Raw genomic sequence first — 24,413 nt, forward strand, 5'->3', positions numbered from 1 at the left:
ACACTAGAAATTATTTCAACTTAGAAATAACCATATATATACACCCAGACCATTATTTTATAACCTTTCATGTTTGGTTTTATGATGTACACAAATGTAGAAAGGAAATCATTTACCTTCTTAAAATGTAGGAAACATAATAAAATGGTACTCCTTACAGTACATGTTTGTAGGAAAACTTTTCGATGTTTTCTAGGTTTTGTTCTGAAATTTTTTAAAAAATTGTTTTTAAGGTAAGTTAATGTAGTTATAAACATCTAAAACTTCATGATATACCAAGGTTGTCTACACAGTTCATTTGGTAGTAGAGAAAGGCTGTTTTCGAATTTTAAAAATATATCAAAAGTAGTCCACTTAAATCCATTAAAAAATTGATTTTAATGATATCACTGAAATTCTTATTTTACATTTAGTACATATGAACCTATATGATTTAACTTAAACTTACCTTTATATTCTGCACCCAATCTCAACATTAAACGCATAGGAAAAACCTTTGCCCAAGGAATCTCTAGCTTCTGGATAAGAATTCCACAAAGAAAAGGACTGCTTGGTAGTAGGAGATCATCAAGTTTCTGAAAAGTAGGTGTAATAAACAGAAATCCTCCATGATCCTTGCTACTGAGAAAACTCTCAGTAAAAGTAATATTGTCCAAGTTTTCTATGTATTTTCCTAGAAATAAAATCATTAATAAAAAGATTTTTAAGTTGTTCTGAGAGGCATTCTACGTTTGAATGTTGCAGTATAAACTTTCTTAAATAAAAGCAATGTACATTTTTTTTCTTAGTTTCACTCTTGAAGCATCATCAATTGAATAATTTGTGTCTACAAAGCTGTTATTCCCAGAGACTGGGAATTATGAACAAAAATTTGAAAATGTCTCTAACCATAGGTGGTTTTAAATTTTTCTCTTTACTGCATGACCAAGTGAAAACTGTATCTCCCCCAATCCTACACAGATATTAAGAAAACAATACAGATATATATATTTAAAAAATGAAGAAGGCAAATATATTTCCATTTTTTTTAATTAAAAAAAATCTGTGTAAAGACACTAATTACATAAAATGCTAGATTGAAGGAGCCTAGAAATTATGACTAAGATCTTTTAAGAGAACAGCAATCTCTGCACAAAATAAATCTTTAGGACAGTTAGCCTAGCCAAAAGCATAAATGCCCTTAATTAATGTATCCATCCCCAGAACAGTTCAAAATAAAATGCTATACCTTTTAGAGCATCCTTATAGATGGTGATAAATAGTTTGAAGATGTCCGTTGGAATAGTATCTTCATTTGGCAAACACAGTAATAGAATAATAATTTCTGCCTGTCCCAAGCCATGCAATCCATTGGTTGAGAAGTACCAATACTTGTCTGAGGAATCTTAAGAAGTGATAAAAGCATACAACTATAAATGTCAACTTCTTTTAACCACAGAAACTAATGTAGTTGTCCTCTGTATGAAGCACAACTTTTCAAATTCCTTGTTTTCCCAAAGTTCTCCTCACAAAAAACTTTAAACTGTGTAAGATTAATGTAAAAGAAAGGATGAAAGATTATCTTATGGAATCAATTAATAAATAACACTAAAATAAAAAATAAAATAAAAGATGCATTAATATGCTGAAATGTAGTGGGAATGAATCAATCAAATTTATTTCAGAGAATGAAGAGCTGAGAGATGAATTGTTAAACACTGAGGATTATTTTCTTCCTTATTTTTATTTAGGTCACATGTCATTGTAAAATTGTCTTTACTGCCACTAAATCAAGATTTTTATTTAATTACCAAATTTCAATTGATCTAAAAGCTGTATGAAACACAGTCAATTATATCATGAGCATCAAAATACAGCTCAGCTAGGAGCCCATAACCTTAACCTAAGACTTGACTGAAAGACATTAGAAGAAATCTTTAAGCTTTCATTTCAAGTTCCACTGAATATAAATTTGAAAAATCTATATTCCTATTTAGCTAAAAATTCAATATCCAATGCTTTTTACTTTTCATAGTTGCCAGTCAAAATTCAATTAATTAATTTCAGAAATCTTGCATACCAATTAAGGCAAAGAAAGATTAATCATTACTTACAAAATACTAAGTTGACATTCACAAGTAGATTAGCATTTAAGATAAATGTAACAGGATGAAAACTTTTGCCTTCAAGAAGCAAAATGATTTGCTGGTGAGATGGGTGTTCTTCTATTACAGGCACTAAATCATGAAAATAACATATTTGTTAGAATATAACCTCCTGTTAAATATGCTTGCAATAAATAAAGAAAACACATTTAGAAATCCGTCAATGGCTTGATCAAATTGAGTAACAAAAGCAAACCCATTTCATAAAAATCAGTCAATGCCCTGGACAACTATTATGTATTCATTCTTACTTTTCTATTTACATAGAGATATTAATGCTATATTAATATCTCTGACATATTATGTAATATATATGTAAATATGTTGATTAAACAGATTATTTATGCAATTTTAAAACAAACATTTTTGTAAAGTGGATTCCAGACTGCCAGCCACTCCATTTAAAATTCTGAAATTTACAACCCTTGAAAATACAACTTTATGACTCAAATTGTACATACTGCTTGCTGCCATATGCCCTATGTTGGTGACCAAGTGTCAAAAAAGATCTTGATAATCAACAGGAAAACAAGCAAAGTATAGGACTTAAGGTATTTCTGCCACTATAGGCAGGTTCATGAAATAGCTCCTACTGACAGAATAGAGATCCTACGCTTTATACCCCTATATTATCATGCATAGATCATAATCATTTCATGTTGCAGGATGCAGCATATGCGTAGGGTTACAGGATGCATCCTGGGGAACTAGCCACAGAAACTCCAGCCTGAAAAGCACCTTAGACATCATATAGGTTCTCTTCTTTTACACAGGAAACTGAAGCCCAAAGAGATTAAATAACATCCTTCAAGTCATAGATGTATTAGGTAGCAGATGAGGAACTAAAATCCCTAGCTTTATTGTCCTAACACTCTCTTCTTTGGGCACTATACTCCTTTAAAGAAAAATGATATGGAGGTGGGAGAGGGTGGTGGGGGCAGTGGAAAAAAATAATATGGAGTCAGAACCCTAACACAATGGAAATATTTTCAGGATTTAAAGTTATGGAGTTTCCCTGTCGAACTAAACTTTTGCCTCATTCTAAATTAGGAACTCAAGATGTGATAAGTGAATCATATCCATTCAACTCAAAGTTCAGATCTTTTTGCAATTTGTTTTCACATAATAAGACTTTTTGTAAACTAAAGATACCAAGCCATAGTACATACTTCAACCAAACTGTTTAAACCTAAAAAGCGCATTTCATGTATCACAAAATTCACCAGTACATTCTTTCCAAAAAAAAAAAAAAAAAACTTTGTAAAATTTAAATAACTGCTATCCTACCTGATCCCTTTTCTCCAGATGCAACCAGAAGAGGGGGCAAACTGTCCTCTTCATTAGGTAGAAGACTAATCTTATTGCAAACATTCTTGTCAATATCACACAGTAACCTAAAATCCGAAGTACTAGCAACAGGTAAATTGCTATGAACTAAGACATCAGTAGGACTAGGTGGTCCCTCAGTTTCTGCAAAAACATCATCATTTAGTATAGAAGAACAAGAAGTAGGTAACACCTCAGTTCCCGTGTTTATAGGCAGTTTTTCCACAGATGGAACCTGAGAAATAGAACTCCGAATTATGTCACTTCTTGTAATATCTCCTATCTCATTGTTTGCTTCTTCCACTGCAGTAGAATGGGCATGATCCACTGTGTTTACTGTCTGTAAAATACAGAATTAAAAAAAAAAAAAAAAAACAGTTCATAGTCTCTGTTCAACTGTGAATGTTGAGCCCTATAGTCAAAGATACCTTTTTAATAAGAATAAATAAAACCAAAATGGGCTCTGACATTCTTCAGAAACCAAATCTGCCAAGAAATACTACCTTAGCTTCTTTAAATTCAGAAGAGTAAGGTTTAACTTTATTATATCATATACTTGGGTAGGTATTAATGAGTTTAATTTTATAGACTAGAAAAAGGAGGCAAGAAGAACTTCAAGATCCTGTACCATATCACACACTACTCAAATTTAGTTCATCCCAGCTCTCCTGACAACTGCCAAAAAGCCTCGGGTGTGGGGAGGGGAGCAAGGGAGGGATCCACAGGTAAAGCAGTGAAGAGAGTGGTTAGGAAGCCGAGTGGTAGGTATACTCCTCAACAGTGACCACCAATAAACAACACTTCAAGCTGGGTTCAGTAAAGACCTTTTCCTTTTAAACTGGCCAAAGCTGAGTCATTATTAAATGAGAATCGGTTACTCAAGTAAAACTTATTAGCCTGTTTAGAACTTTTATTTTGTTGAAATATCAGTTGAGGGTAGGTGCTAGCTAAGAAATATACTTTCGGTAATTATGCCTATTTGTAAATTCTAGCTCATGAACTCTGACGAAAAGCATATGTTTATATGCTATGTGAACTTAAACAGAGTAGGATACATAATCTTGTCTATACCCAGGAAAAATCAGTTAACTGGCACAGAGTAGATGCTCAATAAATTCGTTTACCGAGTAAACGTATTCCTACTTGATGTATTAATACTCATTTCTATCAATATTTTGCTACTTTACAATGAGAGTTCTTAGTGGGCTGGGATTCTGTATTACATATCTTTTCTTTAACACCTAGCACATTTGTTTAAATGCAAACATAAATACCACTATCAGATACTTTACTAAATGTATGAAAATCATTAAACAAATATTAATCTAAATTAAATTACTAAATCTCAGTTCTCTTGTTATACCAGTGGTTCTTAAAATGTGAGTCAGTGGGGTGCCTGGGTGGTTTGGTTACGCATCCAACATCAGCTCAGGTCATGATCTCACAGTTTGTGGGTTTGAGCCCCACATCAAGCTCTGTGCTGACAGCTGAGAGACTAGAGCCTGCTTCCGATTCTGTGTGTGTGCCCCTCTCTCTGTTCCTCCCCTACATGCATTCTGTCATTCTTTCTCTCAAAAATAAATAAAGATTAGAAAAAATATTTTTAAAAATGGGATTGAAGGACCTCTGAGGTCCTCAAGATCCTTTCAGGGAGTCAGTGAGGTCCTAGGATTTTCTTCATATAATTTAACCAAAAACAACATAACAGACTGAATGTAGAAGCAGATGCGAGAATCCTTCATCAAGACAGACATGAAAGAATTTTACAAAAAGGTAAAAATGTCATTCCTCTCACTAAACTATTGTTTTGAAATTTGTCTATAAAAATATTATTTCTATTAATATGACAATTTTATTTTTAAATTAATTTTTATATTTTTTCACAATTTTAATACCAAGATTATCACTAAGTATAAAACCCACATAATATACAGCTCTTTGAAAGTCTAAGTAACTTTTAAGAGCATAAAAGAGTCTGACCAAAAAGTCTGGAAATCATTACCTTAAACTGACATTTAAAAAGGTAAAATCTGGGGTGACAGGTGGCTGAGTCAGTTAAGCATCTGGCTCTTGATTTCCACTCAGGTCATGATCTCACAGCTTGTAAGACGGAGCCCCATGTTGGGCTCTGCACTGATAGGGCGGACCTGCTGAGGATTCTCTCTCTCCCTCTCTCTCTGCCCTTCCCTCTCATATGCATGCTCTCTTTCTCTGTCTCTCTCAAAATAAATACAGGTTTTTTAAAAAGTTAAAATCTAATATATATTCACCACATCATATATTTCTCACTTTAGGAAGCTCACAGCATTAAAAAAAAGAAGTACTGTAATAATCATCCTATAGAATATACTTAAAATAAAATCTTATTAAGTCAACAAGTAATTCTTTAGATTCCTTACCATGGGCATATCAGGCAAGAGAGGACTAAAGTCTTCAGAACATCTTTTACTTCCAGAGGATAATTTTGTTGTATCTGCAACTTCACCATTGGGCAGTATACCATCTGCGAACCATACTCTCTTCTGTTCTTTGGAGCATAATCCTAGAATCAGTTTATAAAGTAAAGCAGTTGAATTTGGTAATATTACAATGATTTAATACTAAATCAGTTGGGAAGTGTTTTCAAAAGCTTTCTGCTATCCATTGGCAAGACGTGCCTTCTCAGGACTGCAAAGATCTAGAGAAAATGACCTTTTGATTCATCTACCCAGAATGGAAGTCTTTCCCTAATTCATAAAAAAGGCAGGAGTAACACTGGGAATTACATACTCAGAAAAAGAGTGGACAGGAGAGGTTATATATTTAAGACACTGGGAGCAGACTTAAAGCCTGTATTACTAAGGATAAGTTTCTGAGTAGTAAGTGAAGGCTGGATAAAATTTGAAGACCACAGCACAAGGTAGAAAAATGGAGTAGACTGGAATATGGCAGATAAGCAAAGAAAAACATGGGAAAAACAGAAGTATAAAAAGTCTAAAAAAGAAAACAAGATCACTTTTGCATCAGAGGTCATTTCTTATTTTTAAATTTACTTAACAAAAGAAGCATAATAATTTTTGTTCTTAAAATGTGGATACTGAAATTTACTGATATTTATTAATATTTTCATCCCAAATTTGGAGGAAATAACTAGATATCAGCATAAATATATGTTCTCTTTTATTACAAAGCATCCACAGATGGAAGTTACGAAAAAAGCTGCCAGATGGGTTTAGAACAATATAAAAATCAAAGGACTGACATCTACCTTCCAGAATATAAGACAGATAACACCGAGAAAACTGGCATCACATACAATTTTTGCATTATGGACAGATACCTAAATAAGGTATCTTTTGGGGCACCAGGGGGGCTCAAGTCAGTTAAGCATCCGACTTGGGCTCAGGTATTGATCTCAGGGTTTGTGAGTTCGAGCCCCGTGCCAGGCTCTGTGCTGAATGCTTGGAACCTGGAGCCTAGAGAGGTGTCTCCCTCTCTCTCTGCCCCTTCCCTGCTCACACTCTCTCTCTCTCTCTCTCTCAATAAACATTTAAAAAATTTTAAATAAGGTATCTTTCATATATTTGCAATACTTTATAATTTAATAATTTAGGATATCAATATAAGAGAATATGTAAATATTTTAAAGCATATTTATTCATTTTAGAGCTATACCATAGAACCATATGTCCTGAATCTTCTTATTTAAGTATTAATGACAAGTGGAAAATAGCTATATTAAGAGATAAGCTAAGGGGTACCCGGGTGGCTCAGTCAGTTAAGCACCCAACTTCTGCTCAGGTCATGATCTCAGGGTTTGTGAGTTTGAGCCTCGTGTCAGGCTCTGTGCTGACAGCTCAAACCTAGAGCCTGCTTCAGATTCTCTCTCTCTCCCCCCGCCCCCCCGGCTAGTGCTCTGTCTCTCTCTCTCCCAAAAATAAATACACTTTCAAAAAAATGTTTTAAAAAGTATACTTAAAATTTTTTAAAAAGAGAGAGATAAACTGAAATTCAAAATAATTACCATAAGTATCTGAATCTGCCTTTAACTGACATTAACACTTATGTTCTAGAAAATTAGAAACTAATAGTTTACATTTAAAAATGCACACGAGCTGGGTCACCTGGGTGGCTCAGTTGGTTGAGAGTCCAATTCAGCTCAGGTCATGATCTCATGGTTCATGAGTTTGAGCTCTGCTTTAGGCTCTGTGCTGACAGCTCGGAGTCTGGAGCTGCTTCAGATTTTGTATCTCCCTCTCTCTCTCTGTCCCTCCCCAACTATTCTCCCTCCCTCCCTCCCTCTCTCTCTCAAAAATAAACATTTTAAAAAGGTACACAGGCTTTATTAAAGGCTCTAAACTACGAAAGACTGTAAAAAAGAGCAGAGAGCTCGAAGATTTTTAAATAGATTTTAAAAACATTTTTATTATGGTAAAATATACATTTAAAAAGTGATTTTTAAAGAAAGGGAGATGTGCCAGTTATTTACTTGTCTCTCAAACCCAAGCCCACCCTTCTATATAAGGTGCTCTTTGATGCCAGGCTGAAGTCTAAAAAGTGCAACACCCAGACCCTCTTGCTGGTTGGCTTTGATCATGTTCTGCCAATAGTATTGGTGGGAAAGATGGGAAGGGAAGGAATTCTGTTTCCAGTTCCTGCTAGGATCCTTACAGCAGCACTACCACCAGATACAGGTACATGCCCTGTGATTTTCAGTACTCCTAATACCAAGCCTGGAATACTCCTTCGCTCAGCTAATACCAGCTGTATGAGGCCCCTTGATGGTTCCGGAATTTGCCACTTGGTACTCCCCAAAATCGCAATACCAGCCACATCGTACCCCAAGCCCTGAATCCCAGGTCTGAGAACCAAACACCTTCTGGTACTGCACTCTTCTAGAATACTGTGTCTCACCATTCATTACTCCAAGCCCAGGGGCAGTGGTTGCTTCCTGCAATTAGTAATCTCTGAGTCACCTGAGCATGCCCTTTTTGCTCTTTCAGCAATACATATACCTACCAGTTCCCTGTACTAAATTCCTTCTGGTATCTAGTCTGGTCTCTCTCTCTTCACTAGACCCTATCAAACTAGAAAAATTCCATTAAAGGGGCGCCTGAGTGGCTCAGTCAGCTAAGCATCCGACTTCAGCTCAGGTCATGATCTCATAGTTTGTGGGTTCGAGCCCCGCATCAGGCTCTGTGCTGACAGCTAGTTCAAGAGCCTGGAGCCTGCTTCAGATTCTGTGTCTCTCTCTCTGTGACCCTCCCCTGCTCATGCTGTCTCTGTCTCTCTCAGAAATAAATAAAACATTTAAAAAAAAAGAAAAATTCTATAAAAAGTTATCTGTAGTCTAATAAGACACAGCACTTTCTTCTAATTACCTTCAACACTTGGTTGTTTAAGTGCTGAGATCGGTAAAGTTGTAGGTGAAGGTATACTGGAATCTTGAGTCTCCTGAAGCGGCTGGATGTTGGCACATTCATCAGAATGATTAGATTTAAGATTAGAACCAGTTGGACTCATCATCCTTTCAAATGCCTGAGCTATAAAGGGGAAAAATATTAAAATATTTTTGAACATCAAAGTAAATTATGATAAATTATCTATTTTTCAAGTTGTGAGGAGAAAGAAAGCAATGGCTAAGCAAGAAAAGAAAGTGGCACTGAGCAAAGATAATGACCCTACTCCAGCTGACAGCATCCTACTTCAGTGTAAGTTACTAATTAGTTATCTCAATATTCTATTTGGCATGTTTGAGAGCTACTAAAGAAAATAACTGCTATTTAATGAGTATCTTGGCTTTTGTCCTTGTACCCCTACAGTCTCAACATGGTTCAGTGTGATCCTTTTGACATAAATCATATCACATCAATCCTCTGTTTAAAATCTTTTAACTGGTTCCCAACCGGAGTGAAAAATGTCAGTTGTTACGGTGGCTAACAAGACCCTACAGAGTCTACACCCCTACCTCCTCTGTCTTCCCACTTGGCTCCCACCTCCTCTCTCACTACAATCCCACTTGCTCATTATGATCCAGCCCCAGGCCTCCTTGTTCTTCAACAAGTCAAAAAAGGACTCTCCTAGCCTAGAGTCTTTGCTCTTATTTCTTCCCACAAATACTCACACAGCTTTATGCTCTCACTTTAAGTCTCTGCTCTCATGTCATATCATAAAGCCTTATTCTGCCCACAATTAAAAAATACTACTTCTTGTTACCAATCTGGTACTGTCTATCCCTCTTATAATCTTTTATTTTCATTTAGGATATTATCACCATCTGATATTCTCTATCCTAACTATCCATCTCTCCCCACATTCCTAAGCTCCATGAGATCAGAAGCTCCATGAGAACAAGAAACACATTCTTTCACAGCTGGAATTCCAAAATGTAAAATAATGCTTGAATATCAGTGAATGATTTTTTATCCAAATAACGTAAAACAGGTACTGGTAGCTCTCCCTTCAGCATTTCTCCAGACCAATCTTGCTAGATACGTTGCCACTGCTAAAGTAATCTTCCTCAAAGGCCAGGGAACGATAGCACTCTCATGAAACAGCTTCCTCTCACCAAATAAAAATCCGAACACCTACTCTGGGTTTTGAGTAATGTCCAACTTGCTCCAAATCTACCTAATGGCACTCACTTGCAGGAGTCCTTGAAACTTACACAGTCTCAGCAGTTTCCTCATTATCCATAATCTCTATTTAAATTATCTTTTCTTCTAATCCTTCATGGAATTTGTCTCACAACCCTTAAGCCATCCTTCCCATCTTATTTAATAACATTATTTTAAATGATCACGTCTACCATCTTCAACCCTAAAGCTGATATTAAAATAACTTTTATTGGGGCACCTGAGTGGCTTAGTCAGTTAAGCGTCCAACTTTCGCTTAGGTCATGATCTCGTGGTTCNAAAATAACTTTTATTTGTTTTCTTGTGGTGTACAAATTAATGTTAAATAGAAGTATAAGTGAAAAGACATTCTAGAAGATACCATACAGAATAAATAAGACAGATAACTAGATAACTAAATTCATTCCAAGATATTTTCTTTAAGAAACCAAAGCATGATCCAAAAATACTACTGAGTTTTTTTAATGACTGTATCTTCTCTTCTCTTAGAAACTTACAGTCAAAATGTTTGAATGTTCACCTGAAACTCTAACCTGTCAACTCAAATAATGTTTCAAATCTTCGTGGCTGTTTTATTTTTTTTTCCAAGTAGGAAGAGAGAATTATGTGGGAGTTTCCTCTCATATTCCTGAATTCTAGCAGGTTGTCTGGCCACCAGCACCAGCAGTCTTCTGGGCTACTGAAACAGCATGGGAAAAAAACAAAACAACTATATAGTCTTAAACTAACCTCTTCATAAACAATGTTGGTAATATGGAAATATAAAAAGTTTACACTCTATTATCTTCCAGAGCAGGGGGCAACAACAGGGAGTAAAGTAGCTTACCTCAGGCTAACAGACTCACATCAGAGCTTTTTGGAGAACTGGTGAAAAATTTTAGCTTCATTCAAAAGAGAAAAACAAATTATTATCAAGTATTTATTCTCCTGGCTAACAGGAAGCAGTACCTAAGCTAGTGTACAGGCCTGGAAGCAAAAAGTCTCAAGTCATATTTGCTGGGAATTAAACTGTCAAAAAATCTTTGAAAATTCCAAGAATTACTCAAAAGAGAAAATGTGTATTTGAGGGGAAAAAAACACAATACAAAACACACACACACACTGTAAGAACACAAATAAGACTACCAAGACTATTGCTGATAATGGTAGCTAAGCTAGGGAGCCAAAAACAGTGGGAAATTCATACAAACAAAATTCTAAGATTGAGAAGGGAAAAAACATATGAGACAAAAATTTGCCAATACTGTGACAGTTCTATGTATTTATAAAATCATAAATATTACTATCTTTTTTTTATTCCCATCTTAGATTACAATTTTCTAAAGGATGGGAACAATTATCTTGTCTTATGCTACTAAGGTATACCACTAAATAGTATTCATTGATAACTATTCTATAAATGTTTAGATTAAGATGATAATGATGACAATGATGATGACAAAACAAATAGGCAGATGAAATGCAGCATTTAGGGACTTAGTACCTGTTAAAAGTTAATGAACTGCCACTCCAGAAACTGCTTCCTTTCCGGACTGGTAGTATTAATTGTGAGAGTAGAACAAAAAGAAGGGAAACCAAGCCGTGGGATGGCCCACCTAAGCCAGATAAGTCAACACTAGGTCCTCGCCTTAAGAAAATAAAGAAGTTTATCTTTGTCACAATCCAATTGTTTTTAAGATATATTCAGTTACTGGAAGAAAATATGTCAAGTTAATACTCACCTTTACTTATAGTCTCAAAGCAGACTATACACACTCTTGCTTCCTTTTCTAGATATTGCAGTTTACACTTCCTATTACAACAGACACCACAAAAGACCTATAAATAATAAAATATCAAATTTGATTTTGTGTCAAGCATGTTTATACCTACAGGAGGTAAGGGAAAAGAGGCCCAAAATTTAATTAACCAAACACCATTTTTTGATGATAAAAATAATTTTTCTAATCACCATAATCATAGGTAGTTATTAAAATAATTCTTTTTTTATTTACTTCAATGAGGTTTCGGCAATTTAAAATCATATCTCTGGAGCGCGTGGGTGGCTCAGTCAGTTAAGCATCGACTTCGGCTCATGCCATGATCTCGTGGTTCACGAGTTTGAGCTCTGCATCAGAGTCTGTGCCGATGGCTCAGAGCCTGGAGCCTGCTTTGGATTCTGTCTCTCTCTCTTTCTCTGACCCTTCCCACTCAGGCTCTGTCTCTCTCTCTCAAAAATAATAAAACTTTAAAAAATTTTTAAATAATAATAAAATTGTATCTCTCACAAAGGGAGTTCCTTTAAATCAATTTTATTCATTGTAAAGGAACAAAAATTTTCTTTAATGAATAAGTTTACAATTTAAAAAGCTTTCTATGGTCCTTTAAAGGTAATTTTTAAAGGTAGAGTATTACTATTTTTCTAAAGGAAAGGAGGAGTGATCTGAGACCAACAATACTGAAAATCAATGCTGAATAAAAAATGCAATGTTGGGGTGCCTAGGTAGCTCAGTCGTCTGAACATCCAACTCCTGATTTTGGCTCAGGTCTTAATCCCAGAGTCATGGAATCAAGCCCCATGCTGGGGTCTATGCTGAACATAGAGCTGTGTGGGATTCTCTCTCCCCCCTCTGCCCTTCTCTCCCACTCACTGTCTTTCTCTCTAAAATAAATAAAATAAAAATAAATGAATAAAAATAAATAAAAATTTTTTAAAAATGCAATGTTATTTCCATAGTCAACCCTTAGAGTTTATAGTCAAGACTATCGGAAGGCAAACAAGGCCAGCTTCAGCATTCTGAACCGTGTGGCAACCAATTTGCTTTTCTTTCTCCCAGTGTTTCCCTAGATATAGACTATATACTAACTGCAAAAATGGTCTTGGAATTAAATATTCAAAGACACAGGGGGATATAAATGAATTTGGGACATCTCAAGCGTTAACGTTAGAGAGATAAAGACACATATTCTTTAGATTTCATAAAAATTAGTAATTAGTATTCCTCATTTCCCAGTATGCAATCCTCATGACAACATGACACTTATTCACCCTCAAGCAACCTATAAAATGACAGTGCTTTATATATCTCCATGTAGGTGAAAAATAATGATTTTAAACTAAAACTTTAAATCATCTATTAATCAGTTTTGCCACATTAAATTTCATTTTAAATGTCTCAAAAGAATACGAGTGCCTCAGTCGGTCATGTGTCCGACTCCTGGTTTTGGCTCAGGTCATGTGCTTACAGTTTATTGGATCAAGCCCCAAGTCAGGCGCTATGATGACAGCATGGAGCCTGCTTGGGATTCTCTCTTTCTCTCCTCTCTCTCTATCCCTCCCCCTCCCTTACTCAGACACGCAAACACTTTCAAAATAAATAAACGTTAAAAAAATGTTTCAAAAGAATAAAAAACAAAGATTTTTATAACTTACTTTCCCACATGCTCGACAGTGGTGTCGCCGTTTCGTAAAAGTAAATTTGACTTGGCAGTTCATACAGTTTGGAGCTTCTGAATCAGGAACCCAAGTAGGTTGTTTTAAGCCCAAAACCAGGCCTTCTTTGCAAGTGTTTACAGGTAGAGATTCTTCACTTGCAGTTATAAAAGTGGATCCACCTTCAAAATTACTTTCTATATCAATGTAATTAGAGTTGAAGCTAATCTGAGGATCAGTTGTAGAATTGGTAGTACAAATAGTTGGAACAATCGTATTTGCTGTGCTGGGTTCACTTTCAGGGATATTTGGAACATCAGGTTTACCTGGTTCCTTTGAAGTTCTTGGTCTTGATGGAATGCTAAACAACTGCTTAGGTCTAGCACCTCCAACATGAACAGATTGACTATTAATATCAGAGACTGATAATTCATTCGTAAGCTCAGATTTACTGTTAGATAACCCTTGTTCATTTGGAATTGTACTTTTTTCCCCTAAAGAAAGGCCACCATTTTCTGTTGTATTTTGTTTATCAACGGTTTCACAAATCATATTGACATCAAGACTTTCCCCAATAGCTCCTGTCTCAGCATTGAAATATATATTATTGATATTTCCATCATCTAGGCCTTTCATGTCTATCTGATTCATTTGAGATTTTGAGTCATTCACATTTTCTTCAAATGATTTTATGTTACTAGTCTGAAGATACTGTTCACTCAGAAAGGCATCAAGTTCAGCATCACTAATTAGTGCGCCACTTTTCATGCCTTCATCAATATTAAAGTAATCTAAGTCTTGCCCATTGATATCATTGCTTGAAAAAGGGAGACCTTCACAATCATCAGGAAACTCTGGGGCATTAGCACCAGAAAGCTCCATCTGAGATTCTGTAGCTGCAGAATTTGTGTTACCAGGGTGATCCAAAGATTCAACTCTGATCACCAACTGGTTGGACTCTATCTTTCTATCTTCCACCTTTTCAATTATGTTTTTACATTCTTCCTGTTTCAAATGATCAGTCTCCTTCAACGGTTCTCCACCTGGGATAACATTCTTCTCTATTTCTTCATGCACTGTCACTGTGGCTTGTATGTTATCTTTATATTCATTCTGTGATAAACAATCACCATGCACTTTACTTTCAATTAATGATCCACACAAAGACCCAGGTACTGGAAGACAAGTCAATGAGGAATATATCTCTTCATCTGAAACCTGTAAATCTGGAGAGGAATCTTGGGTTACATCTTTATTATCTTTAAGATCTTTATTATCTTTAAGATCTACATTTCTTGAGTCTTCTTTTGCAGACTGTTTTATAAATATAGCAGTCTTATCTTCCTGAGAGGAAAAGTCAGGTAATTTTAAATTTTCATCTTTTGAATTTGAATCGTTTAAGTATAAATCTTCATTTTTTGGAACACTGCAGGTCACAGCATTTGTACAGTCTCCTTCTTTTATACATTCTGTTGCAGCTACAACTGCCACATCTACTTTCTCCTCTCCCAAACAACTATCAGCATTGAGTAATTCACATGGCTGGTTCTCATGTTGTAGGCTGCCTTTGGTTTCAAACATTTTAGAACTTTGTTGAGTCAAAGCAGATGGCATGTTAAAATCAACAACTGATTCTAACTGATTAGAGATCTTTTCAACCTTTAAATCCTCTTTTCTACTGTAATTATGTGAATCTGAAGGTGTTGTATCTACTTTTATACCCAATTCTTCAGCTCCACTAGTTTCTCTATTTTCTAATTCAGAGTTGACATCATTCTGTTCGTCTCTGACAGTATCATTATCACGGTCTGTTGAAGAAGCATGAAGAGTTTCTGACAGTGAAGATAAATCCAATCCAATCAAAGAATCTGCACTAGACTTAAAATCATCTGGCAATGATTGTTTAATATCTTCTTCACTATTTGTTAAGTGAACTAAGTTACCCATATCACTTATCAGATCACAGACAGGTTTACTACATCGTCCCATATACAGAGGCTGCATTTCATCTGAAGTGCCACCATCCACAGAAGAAAGGAGATCAAGTCCTGTTACATTTTTTTCATTTTGTATAGAAGTTAGTCCCTCAAGTGTTTTGTTCGGGGAAATCTGATTTGTTTCAAAGCATGTTTCTGATGACGCACAACAATTAATGCATTGTTGATCCTTTGGTATCAGTGAAGTTAGCTGTGAGGAAGCCAACTCTGAAGAAACTGAACAGGGGTTAGAATCATACACATTTCGTGCATCTTGGAGATAATCTTGTTCATCTAATTAAAAGAGAGATACAATGTTATTCAGGAGAGTCAAATTAAAATTATCACAAAGATGTTACATTTTCTAAGACTTCTAAACTGAACTTTTATTTAGACCACAGGTAGAATACTCTCTCACCAATTATATAACAACCTCCAAAATTATTTTTTGAAGAATTTTTTTATTTTTGAGTAATCTCTATACTCAATGTGGGGCTCAAATTCTGAGATCAAGAGTTACACGCTATGATTGAGCCAGCCAGGCACTCCACTTCCAAAATTACTTTATTTAAACTACTTGGGAGTTTTTACTTTTCAATGCAGATGTCACAATGTGATAGAAATTCCATTCAAAATAGGGGCAACTGGGTGGCTCAGTCGGCTAGGCGTTGGACTTCAGCTCAGGTCATGATCCCACAGTTCCTGAGTTCAAGCTCTGCATCAGGCTCTGGGATGACAGCTTGGAAGCTGGAACCTGATTCAGATTCTTTGTCCCACTTGCGCTGTGTGTCTCTCTCTCTTTATCAAAAATAAACATTAAAAAAAAATTTTTAAAGAAATTCCCTTCAAAATAACTCAGTTGTGTGGCACCTAAGTGGCTCACTTGGTTAAGCGACCAACTCTTGATTTCAGTGGGTCGTGATCTCATAGTTCATGAGATTGAGCCCCATGTCAAGCCCCACATCTGGCTCTGTGCTGACAGTGTGGAGCCTGCTTTGGATTCTCCCTCTCTCTCTCTGCCCCTCCCTCATTCATGCCTCTTTTGTCTCAATCTCCTCTCTCTCTCTCTCTCTCTCTCAAAATAAATAAACTTTAAAGAAACACCAAAAAAAAAAAAAAACCCACAACCCAGAATAACTCAGATGCACTATAAAAACCATACTGAAGAGCTGAAAAACAATGTAACTTCTTGGTTCTTTCTCCAGTTTCCTAGTCTTCATTCTAAAACAAGTAAAACGGGCGCCTGGGTGGCTCAGGAAGTTAAGCGTCTGACTTCCGCTCAGGCCATGATCTCAAGGTTTGTGTGCTGAAGCCCTGCATTGGTCTCCACACTAACAGTGTCCAAAGCCTGCTTAGGATTTTCTCTCTCTCTCTGTCCCTCCCTACTTGTGCTTTCTCTCTCAAAATAAATAAACAGACTTTTAAAAAATGGGGTTGGTCTTTATAAAATATTATCATAAAAAATAACAAAGTGAGTAAAACACCTACTCTCATTGTAATGAAATACCAATTCATGTAAAGTTTTCAAGTTGCTTTTAGCTGGCTCATATGTTGATTCTGAAGGTCTTTTAGTTAAATTTGTATCTGTAGAGGAAACCAATTTCCTTACTTCTATTTCTGGCTATCGGTTCTATTCAGTATAAGAATAAACTAATATGTTATAATAAAACATGAACTCCTTACAGAATATAGCCTTATGACCAAAACTGAAACCAAATTTTGCTAGGAGTACTCTACATCTGAGATAACTGATGCATGGTCATTTAAAAATTCCATTAGTAACAAAAATTAAAAACCAACAAACCTGGATTCTGTTCAAAATCATCTAGAAGTCTGTCCAAGTCACTGACTGCTGCTTTAAAATAACTGTCCATCCTACTTATAGCTTATTCAGAATTTAATTCTTTATGCCTAGAAAAGAAAAGTCATGAGAGTTCATTTAATTCTCTAACATAAAAATATTATGCCATCTACTCAATACCAAGAAACATAGTCAGGATACAGACACAAATAAATTCCTTTGAGATATCTACAATTTAGTTGGGGACAGTGCCTCTCTATATACAAAATTACATGAAAACCAACTCTAACAACATAACATACATATACTATTGAAAATTTTAAAACACTTATCTAAGTAACATGAGTTGCTTAAGGTACATAATCAAAGAAGCATTCATAACTGAAAGCTAAAAATAGTTATAAGATCTTTATATCAAATAATATATGATACAGTAATATAAAATATATACTACTTACAAATAAAAATACTGCACATAAAAACTTGTGGGATTCAGCAAAAGCAATACTTCAAATACAGCTTTAGATGCTTATATTAGAATAGAAGAAAGACTGATTAATAAGCTAAGAACAGGAGTTTAAAAATAGAAAATGAACATATAAGAGAAATATAGAGAAATGAAAAGCTAGTTTTATGAATAAAGCAGATAAACCTCTGATCTGTGTCAAGAACTTCACCATGTAAGTCTAAGACACCTTAAAGAAATCTATCAGTGACTAAAAGGATAAAATCAAAAGGACACAGGAGCCTAATCAAAGGGGCTCCTACCGTCTTAAATAGGACACCCAAACATCAAATTAATGAAGGCTGTAAAGGACTGAACACAAATCAAATAGATTAAAAAAAAAAAAAAAACAAGAGATCATAATGATACTAAAAAGAAAAACAAATAACGCCACACATTAGAGGGATGCCAGGGCAAGAACCCATTACTCTCAAAGTTGATACATTAAGGGAAAAAAGCCAATAATTTATCCTCCCCTTTATTAACAAAATGTAACTTTAGGATAAGAAAGTAGTAGTGGCTGAGGGAAAGTTCTTTAGAAAAAAATCCCAGTTAATAAATGCAGGTGGATATTAAAATTTTTTAAATCATCTCCTGGCAATCCTTAATGCAATTAACAGACTAGGTAATGGCTATCAATGGATGTTAAAGTGTTAGATGAAAGATTAGAGTACTTTATAATGGTGGGAACAGACAACCACATCTGACTTTCAGGGATCAATTTCACTATCAATAAATGTAGAAGAACCAAACATTATGTGTGTCATGTGGAAGATGCAGTATCACATATGATGTATTCCTGCCCCCAAAAAGTGAAACTGAATCTAACCAAGCTTTTAGAACTAACCACATCTTTACAGGAAATCCAAGCATAGATGGACAATTTAGATGATATCAAAACAAAGCAATCAGCTAAATCCAGAAGGTGGAACACTCTACCACAATGTTCTTTGGCAAATGACCTTTTCTAAAAAAAAAAAAAAAAAAATTCCAATCTGTTCCATACCGTTACTGTCTTTGGTAAATGACCTTTTCTAAAAAAAAAAAAAAATTCCAATCTGTTCCATAATGTTACTTTTTTAAACAATACAAATTTTGCAAAAATACATACAAACAAAAAGATATACATTGTTAAGCACATCTGAACAGTTGCCTGGGGTGAAGAATAAGAATGGGAAGTAAGGATAAAAGACAACAAACAAATAAGATGGTTTTATAAGAACCATTTATGATAGTATCATAACTATCCAAAACACTTGATCCAGAAAAAAAAAGGCACTTTAAAGATGAGTTAAAAAGACGAGACACAGCTTAAGAGAAAAATGAATAAACTAGAAAACCTACCTGAACAAATTACCTACAAGGCAGTCCAGAAAGCCAAGGAAGAGGGAAATATAACAGGGAAAGAGACATGGATGGCAGAAGTCATCCATCATAAGAATGGAGACCTCTAAGTAAGACGGATAACACACAACAAGGATGCTTAAAAAGATAACGGCAGGAATTTTTCTAGAATTGATGAAAAATACAACTCAACAGACACAGGTAACCAAGTACACCAAGCAATTTAAATAAAGAGAAATGCATAGGTGCCCACTCTATAGTTAAACTTTAGCACTCCAAAGGTAGAGCACTCTTCGGAAAAGGTCACCTTAAAAGAAAAATAATTATTCTGGCAAGAGGTAAACTTTAGAACAATTTTCAATAATAATGGCATGTCATCCCAATTTAACAAAGCACATTACTTCTTTTATTTTTAAATTGTGGTTATATCATACATATACAATAATACAAAAAAACACACACCAAAACAAACAAAAGAAACTTGGAATAAAAGGAAATGCAGGAGGGGCGCCTGGGTGGCTTAGTTGGTTAAGCGTCCGACTTTCGCTTAGGTCATGATCTCGTAGTACGTGGGTTCGAGCCCCGCGTTGGGCTCTGTGCTGACTGCCAGCTCAGAGCCTGGAGCCTATTTCAGAGTCTGTATCTCCCTCTCTCTCTGACCCTCCCCTGCTCATGCTCTCTCTCTCCTAGAAATAAAAATATTTAAAAAAAAAAAGGAAATGCAGGAAACAGAAGAAAACTTCAAAGAAACTAATATTCTCAGAAAAATAGCAATGCATCTATGACACAGGAACAGGAAGCCATAAATAAGGAACATATGGAGGGGGGAAGCGATCATGAAAATTGATGGCAAAAATCTTAAAAATTCAAGTGAAACTTGTTGGATGCAGTTAAAGCAGTGCATAGAGAGGCATTTATAACTTAAGTGCATATGTTTTAAAAAAGATCTAAAATTCAATCATCTAAGCTTCCACCTTGGGAAGCTAGAAAAAGGAGAGTAAGAAGAGCAAAACAAGTAGAAACAAAGATAACAAAGATCAGAACAGAAACCAATGAGATTAAAAACAAAAAAGCTAATAGAGAAATAGAAAAAGAAATCACTGAAACCAAAAACTCCTTTCTTTGAAAAAAGAGAGTAAAATTGATAAATTAGGCTAATCAAGAAAAGAGAGGAGCACCTGGGTGACTCAGTGGGTTGAGCATCCAACTCTTAATTCTGGTTCAGTCATGGATCGGGTCCTACATTGGTCTCCATGCCGAGCAAGGAGCCTGCCTAAGATTCTCTCTCTCACTCTGCCCCTCTCCCCTGTTCACAAACACACTCTCTCTGTCTCAAATTTAAAAAAGAAAAAAGATGGGGCGCCTGGGTGGCTTAGTCGGTTAAGCGTCCGACTTTCGCTTGGGTCATGATCTCGCGGTTCGTGGGTTCGGGCCCCGCGTCGGGCTCTGTGCTGACTGCCAGCTCAGAGCCTGGAGCCTGTTTCAGTCTGTGACTCCCTCTCTCTCTGACCCTCCCCTGCTCACGCTGTCTCTCTCTCTCTCTCCTAGAAATAAATAAAACATTTAAAAAAAAAAAAAAGAAAAAAGAAAAAAGAAAGAAAGAAAAAAGAGAAACACAAATTACCAATAGCAGAAATGAAAGAGGGAACATAATTACTGATAATATGAACTTAAAGGAAAATAAGGAAATATTATTAACAACTCTATGCCTACAAACTTGATAATTTGATGAAATGAACCATTTCCTTAGAAGACACAAGCTACCAAAGCTCACACAAAGAGAAACAGATAACCCAAACAGCCCTGTATCTATTAATGAAACTGAATCAATAATTAGCAACCTTCCACAAATCACCAGATTCAGCTGGCTTCACTGGTGAATTTTACCAAATATCTAAGGAAGAAATGATACCAATTCTTCACAATCTCTTTCAGAAAAAGGAAGCAGGGGGAACCCTTCCTACTTCATTATATTAGGCCAGTATTAACCTGATACCAAAACCAAAAGAGATACTACAAGAAAACTACACATCAGTATTGCTCATGAACACAGACATAAAAATCATCAACAAAATATTAGCAAGTAGAATCCAACAATGTATAAAAAGAATTATACACAACAACCAAATGGAATTTATCCAGGTATGCCAAGGCTGGTTCAACCTTTGAAAATTAATCAATATAATCTACTACATTAACAAATGAAAGAACTATCATATAATGATATTTATGGATACAAAAAGGGAAAAAAAGCATTTGACAAAACATCTACTTATGATAAAAAACCCTCAGTAAGTTATGAGCAGAAAGAAATTTCTTCAATTTTATGAAGAATAGCTACAAAATACCTACAGCTAATATTATATACATTATGATGAGAAACTAGATGCTTTCCAATCAAAGATTGGGATCAAGAAAAGGATTTCTTCTTTCACAGCTCCTATTCAACACAGTACTGAAAGTGCAATAAGAAAAGGAAATAAAAGATACACCATTTGGAAAGGAAGAACTACAACTGTCTCTATTTGCAATGACATGATTTTTCAGGGTAGAAAATCCCCCAAAACTGACCCCTCCCAGTGTAGTGAATACAACAAGGATGTTGGATACAAGGTTAATATACAAAAATCAAATGCATTCCTATATATAAGCAAGGAACAACTGGAATTTGGAATTTTAAAAACTACCATTTACAATAGCAGATCAAAAGAATAAATACTTAGGTATAAATTTAACAAGATATGTACAGGACTCATATGTTGGAAAGCTACAAAATATGAATGAAAAAAATCAAAGAAGATCTAAATAAATGAAGATACATTCCATGTTCAAGAACTGGTACACTCCATATTGTTAAGGTGTCAGTTCTTCCCAGCCTGATCTCTGGATTCAATGTAATCCCAATCAAGATCTCAACAAGCTATTTTGTAAGACTCAGGAAACTCAGAATTCTAATGTGTATACAGAAAGGAAGGACCTAGAATAGGCAACATAATGCTGACAAAGAAGAATAAATTTGGACAACTCACTCTCTCTGATTTTAAGACTTATCAGCCTANCATTCATAGTCTCCCTCTCCCTCTGACCCTCCCCCGCTCACGCTCTGCTTCTGTCTCAAAAATAAATGAACGTTAAAAAATATAAAAAGTAAAAGAACAGAGTCTGGAAATAAACCCACACAAATACAGTCAAATTATCTTTGACAAAAGGGCAAAGGCAATTTAAAGGAGAAAGACTAGTCTTTTCAATAAGTGGTGCTAAGAAAACTGGACATCCCAAAAATAGGACATCCCATCCCAAAAATACGAACTTAGATATGGGCCTTACACCTTACACAAGAACATACTTAAAAAAGACAACCTAAATGTAAAATGTGATATTATAACACTTTTGACGAAAACATAGGAGAAAAATCTCCATAGCCTTGCATTTGGTGATAAGTTTTTAAATATAACAATGGCATGATCCATTAAAAAAACTGATGAAGTTGGACTTTATTAAAATTAAAAAACATATGCTCTGAAAAAGACACTGTTAAGAGAATGAGAGGACAAGCCACATCCTGGGAGATAATATTTGCAAAACACACCTGATAAAGGACTTCTATCCAAAGTCTCCAAAAAACTCCTAAAATTAAATAATTAGAAAACAAACAATCCAATTAAAGGGACAAAAGTTCCAAAAGGACACCTCACCAAAGAAGATACACAGTTAGTAAATATACATATGATAAAATTCTCAACATTATTTCTCTTTAGGAACTACAGATTAAAACAATGAGATACCATTTTACATCAATTACAATGGCTAAAATCCAAAAAACTGACAATATCAAATGCTGCAAGGACGCTATTTAGCAGGAACTCTCATTTATTCCTGATGGGAATACAAAATGGTACAGCCACTCTGAAAAACAGCTGGTCTTTTACAAAAACTAAACATAGTCTTACCATATGATCCAGCAATCATACTACTAGGTATTTACCCTAATTTAGATGTGAAGTTTATAAACTGTGATATATCCATGCAATGCAACAGTACTCAGTGATACAAAGAAATAAGCTAACAAGCCACAAAAAGACATGGATGAATCTTAAATATGTATTGTTATATGAAAGAAGCCAGTCTTAAAATATCTACATGTTGTATGATTCTAACTGTCTGACATTCTGGAAAAGGTAAAACTACAAAGAGGATAAACACATCAGTGATTGCTAGTGGTTTGAGCGGGAGACAGCTGAACCAGTAAAGCACAGTGGATTTTTTAGGGTGGTAAAACTATTTTGTATGATACTATAGTGTTGAATAATAGAAATCAAGCATTTGTCAGTACCTACAGAACTTTATGGCACAAAGAATAAACCTCAATGTTTCCAAATTTTAAAAAATTATTTAGAATGGAGGGCATTCGTTGGGCCGCCTGGGTGGTTCAGTCACTTAACTGTCTGACTTCTGCTCAGGTCATGACCTCATGGTTCATGGGTTCGAGCCCTGCGTCAGGCTCTGTGCTGACAGCTCGGAGACTAGAGCCTGCTTCAGATTCTGTGTCTCCCTCTCTCTCTACCCTTCCCCTGCTCATTCTCTCCCTCTCTCTCTTTCTCTCTCTCTCTCAAAAACAAACATTAAAAAAAATATTTAAGGGGCACTTGCATGGCTCAGTCAGTTAAGGGTCCGACTTTGGCTCAGGTCATGTTCTGGTTGTTTGTGAGTTCAAGCCCCACATCGGGCTTTGTGCTGACAGCTCATAGTCTGGAGCCTGTTTCAGATCCTCTGTCTCTCTGTCTCTGTTTGTCTCTCTGTCCCTCCCCCACTCGTGCTCAGTATCTCTTTCTCTCCCCCTCAAAAATAAACATTAAAAAAAATTTTTTAAGTAGTAAAGGAATTCTGAATATAGGATATATTAAAAAAATAAAGCACAGGAACTAGAAGGCCTAGAAATAGTCTCTCATTAGGAAAAAAACAGAATTTTTCTAAAAAATTATGGAATTCATTAAATATTTACAGAATATTTCTATCAGTATAACAATGTACTACTAAGCATTATGTCATCTGAGGTACCTAAAAAGGTACAAAAAAGGTTAAGACAATTAAATAATAATAATAATAGAATCCAACAATTTATAAAAGATATAATGCAAATATTGTACCTAAAACCTTTTAACGTGACATCTGAAGCTGCATACTTCCCATTTCAATTGTGCCAATAATCTACCATGTATAGTAAAAAGACACAAAAGGAAGATATATTTCCTACTCTAAAGTTTATTATGTGTACATACTGACAACCTGTT

General features: G+C 35.3%; 1 protein-coding gene across 4 annotated transcripts in view; it reads right to left on the bottom strand.

Annotated features, from left to right (window-relative positions):
• Positions 1–24,413, bottom strand: part of ZFYVE16 (zinc finger FYVE-type containing 16) — a 52,374-nt gene that overhangs the window by 23,550 nt on the left and 4,411 nt on the right. For all 4 annotated transcript variants that reach the window (XM_077759876.1, XM_077759879.1, XM_077759877.1 and 1 more), the window contains exons 2-10: positions 17,277–17,383; positions 13,497–15,766; positions 11,806–11,902; positions 8,831–8,992; positions 5,870–6,012; positions 3,432–3,810; positions 2,094–2,216; positions 1,229–1,384; positions 449–673 (exon numbers count right to left, since the gene is read on the bottom strand). In XM_077759876.1, the coding sequence (XP_077616002.1) occupies positions 449–673; positions 1,229–1,384; positions 2,094–2,216; positions 3,432–3,810; positions 5,870–6,012; positions 8,831–8,992; positions 11,806–11,902; positions 13,497–15,766; positions 17,277–17,346 (3,625 nt within the window). In that variant the 5' untranslated portion in view covers positions 17,347–17,383. The remainder of the gene's footprint in view (positions 1–448; positions 674–1,228; positions 1,385–2,093; positions 2,217–3,431; positions 3,811–5,869; positions 6,013–8,830; positions 8,993–11,805; positions 11,903–13,496; positions 15,767–17,276; positions 17,384–24,413) is intronic.

This window comes from Crocuta crocuta, unplaced genomic scaffold (genome assembly GCF_008692635.1).
Source record: "Crocuta crocuta isolate KB4526 unplaced genomic scaffold, BGI_CrCroc_1.0 scaffold162, whole genome shotgun sequence".
NCBI classification, from domain to species: Eukaryota; Metazoa; Chordata; class Mammalia; order Carnivora; family Hyaenidae; genus Crocuta; species Crocuta crocuta.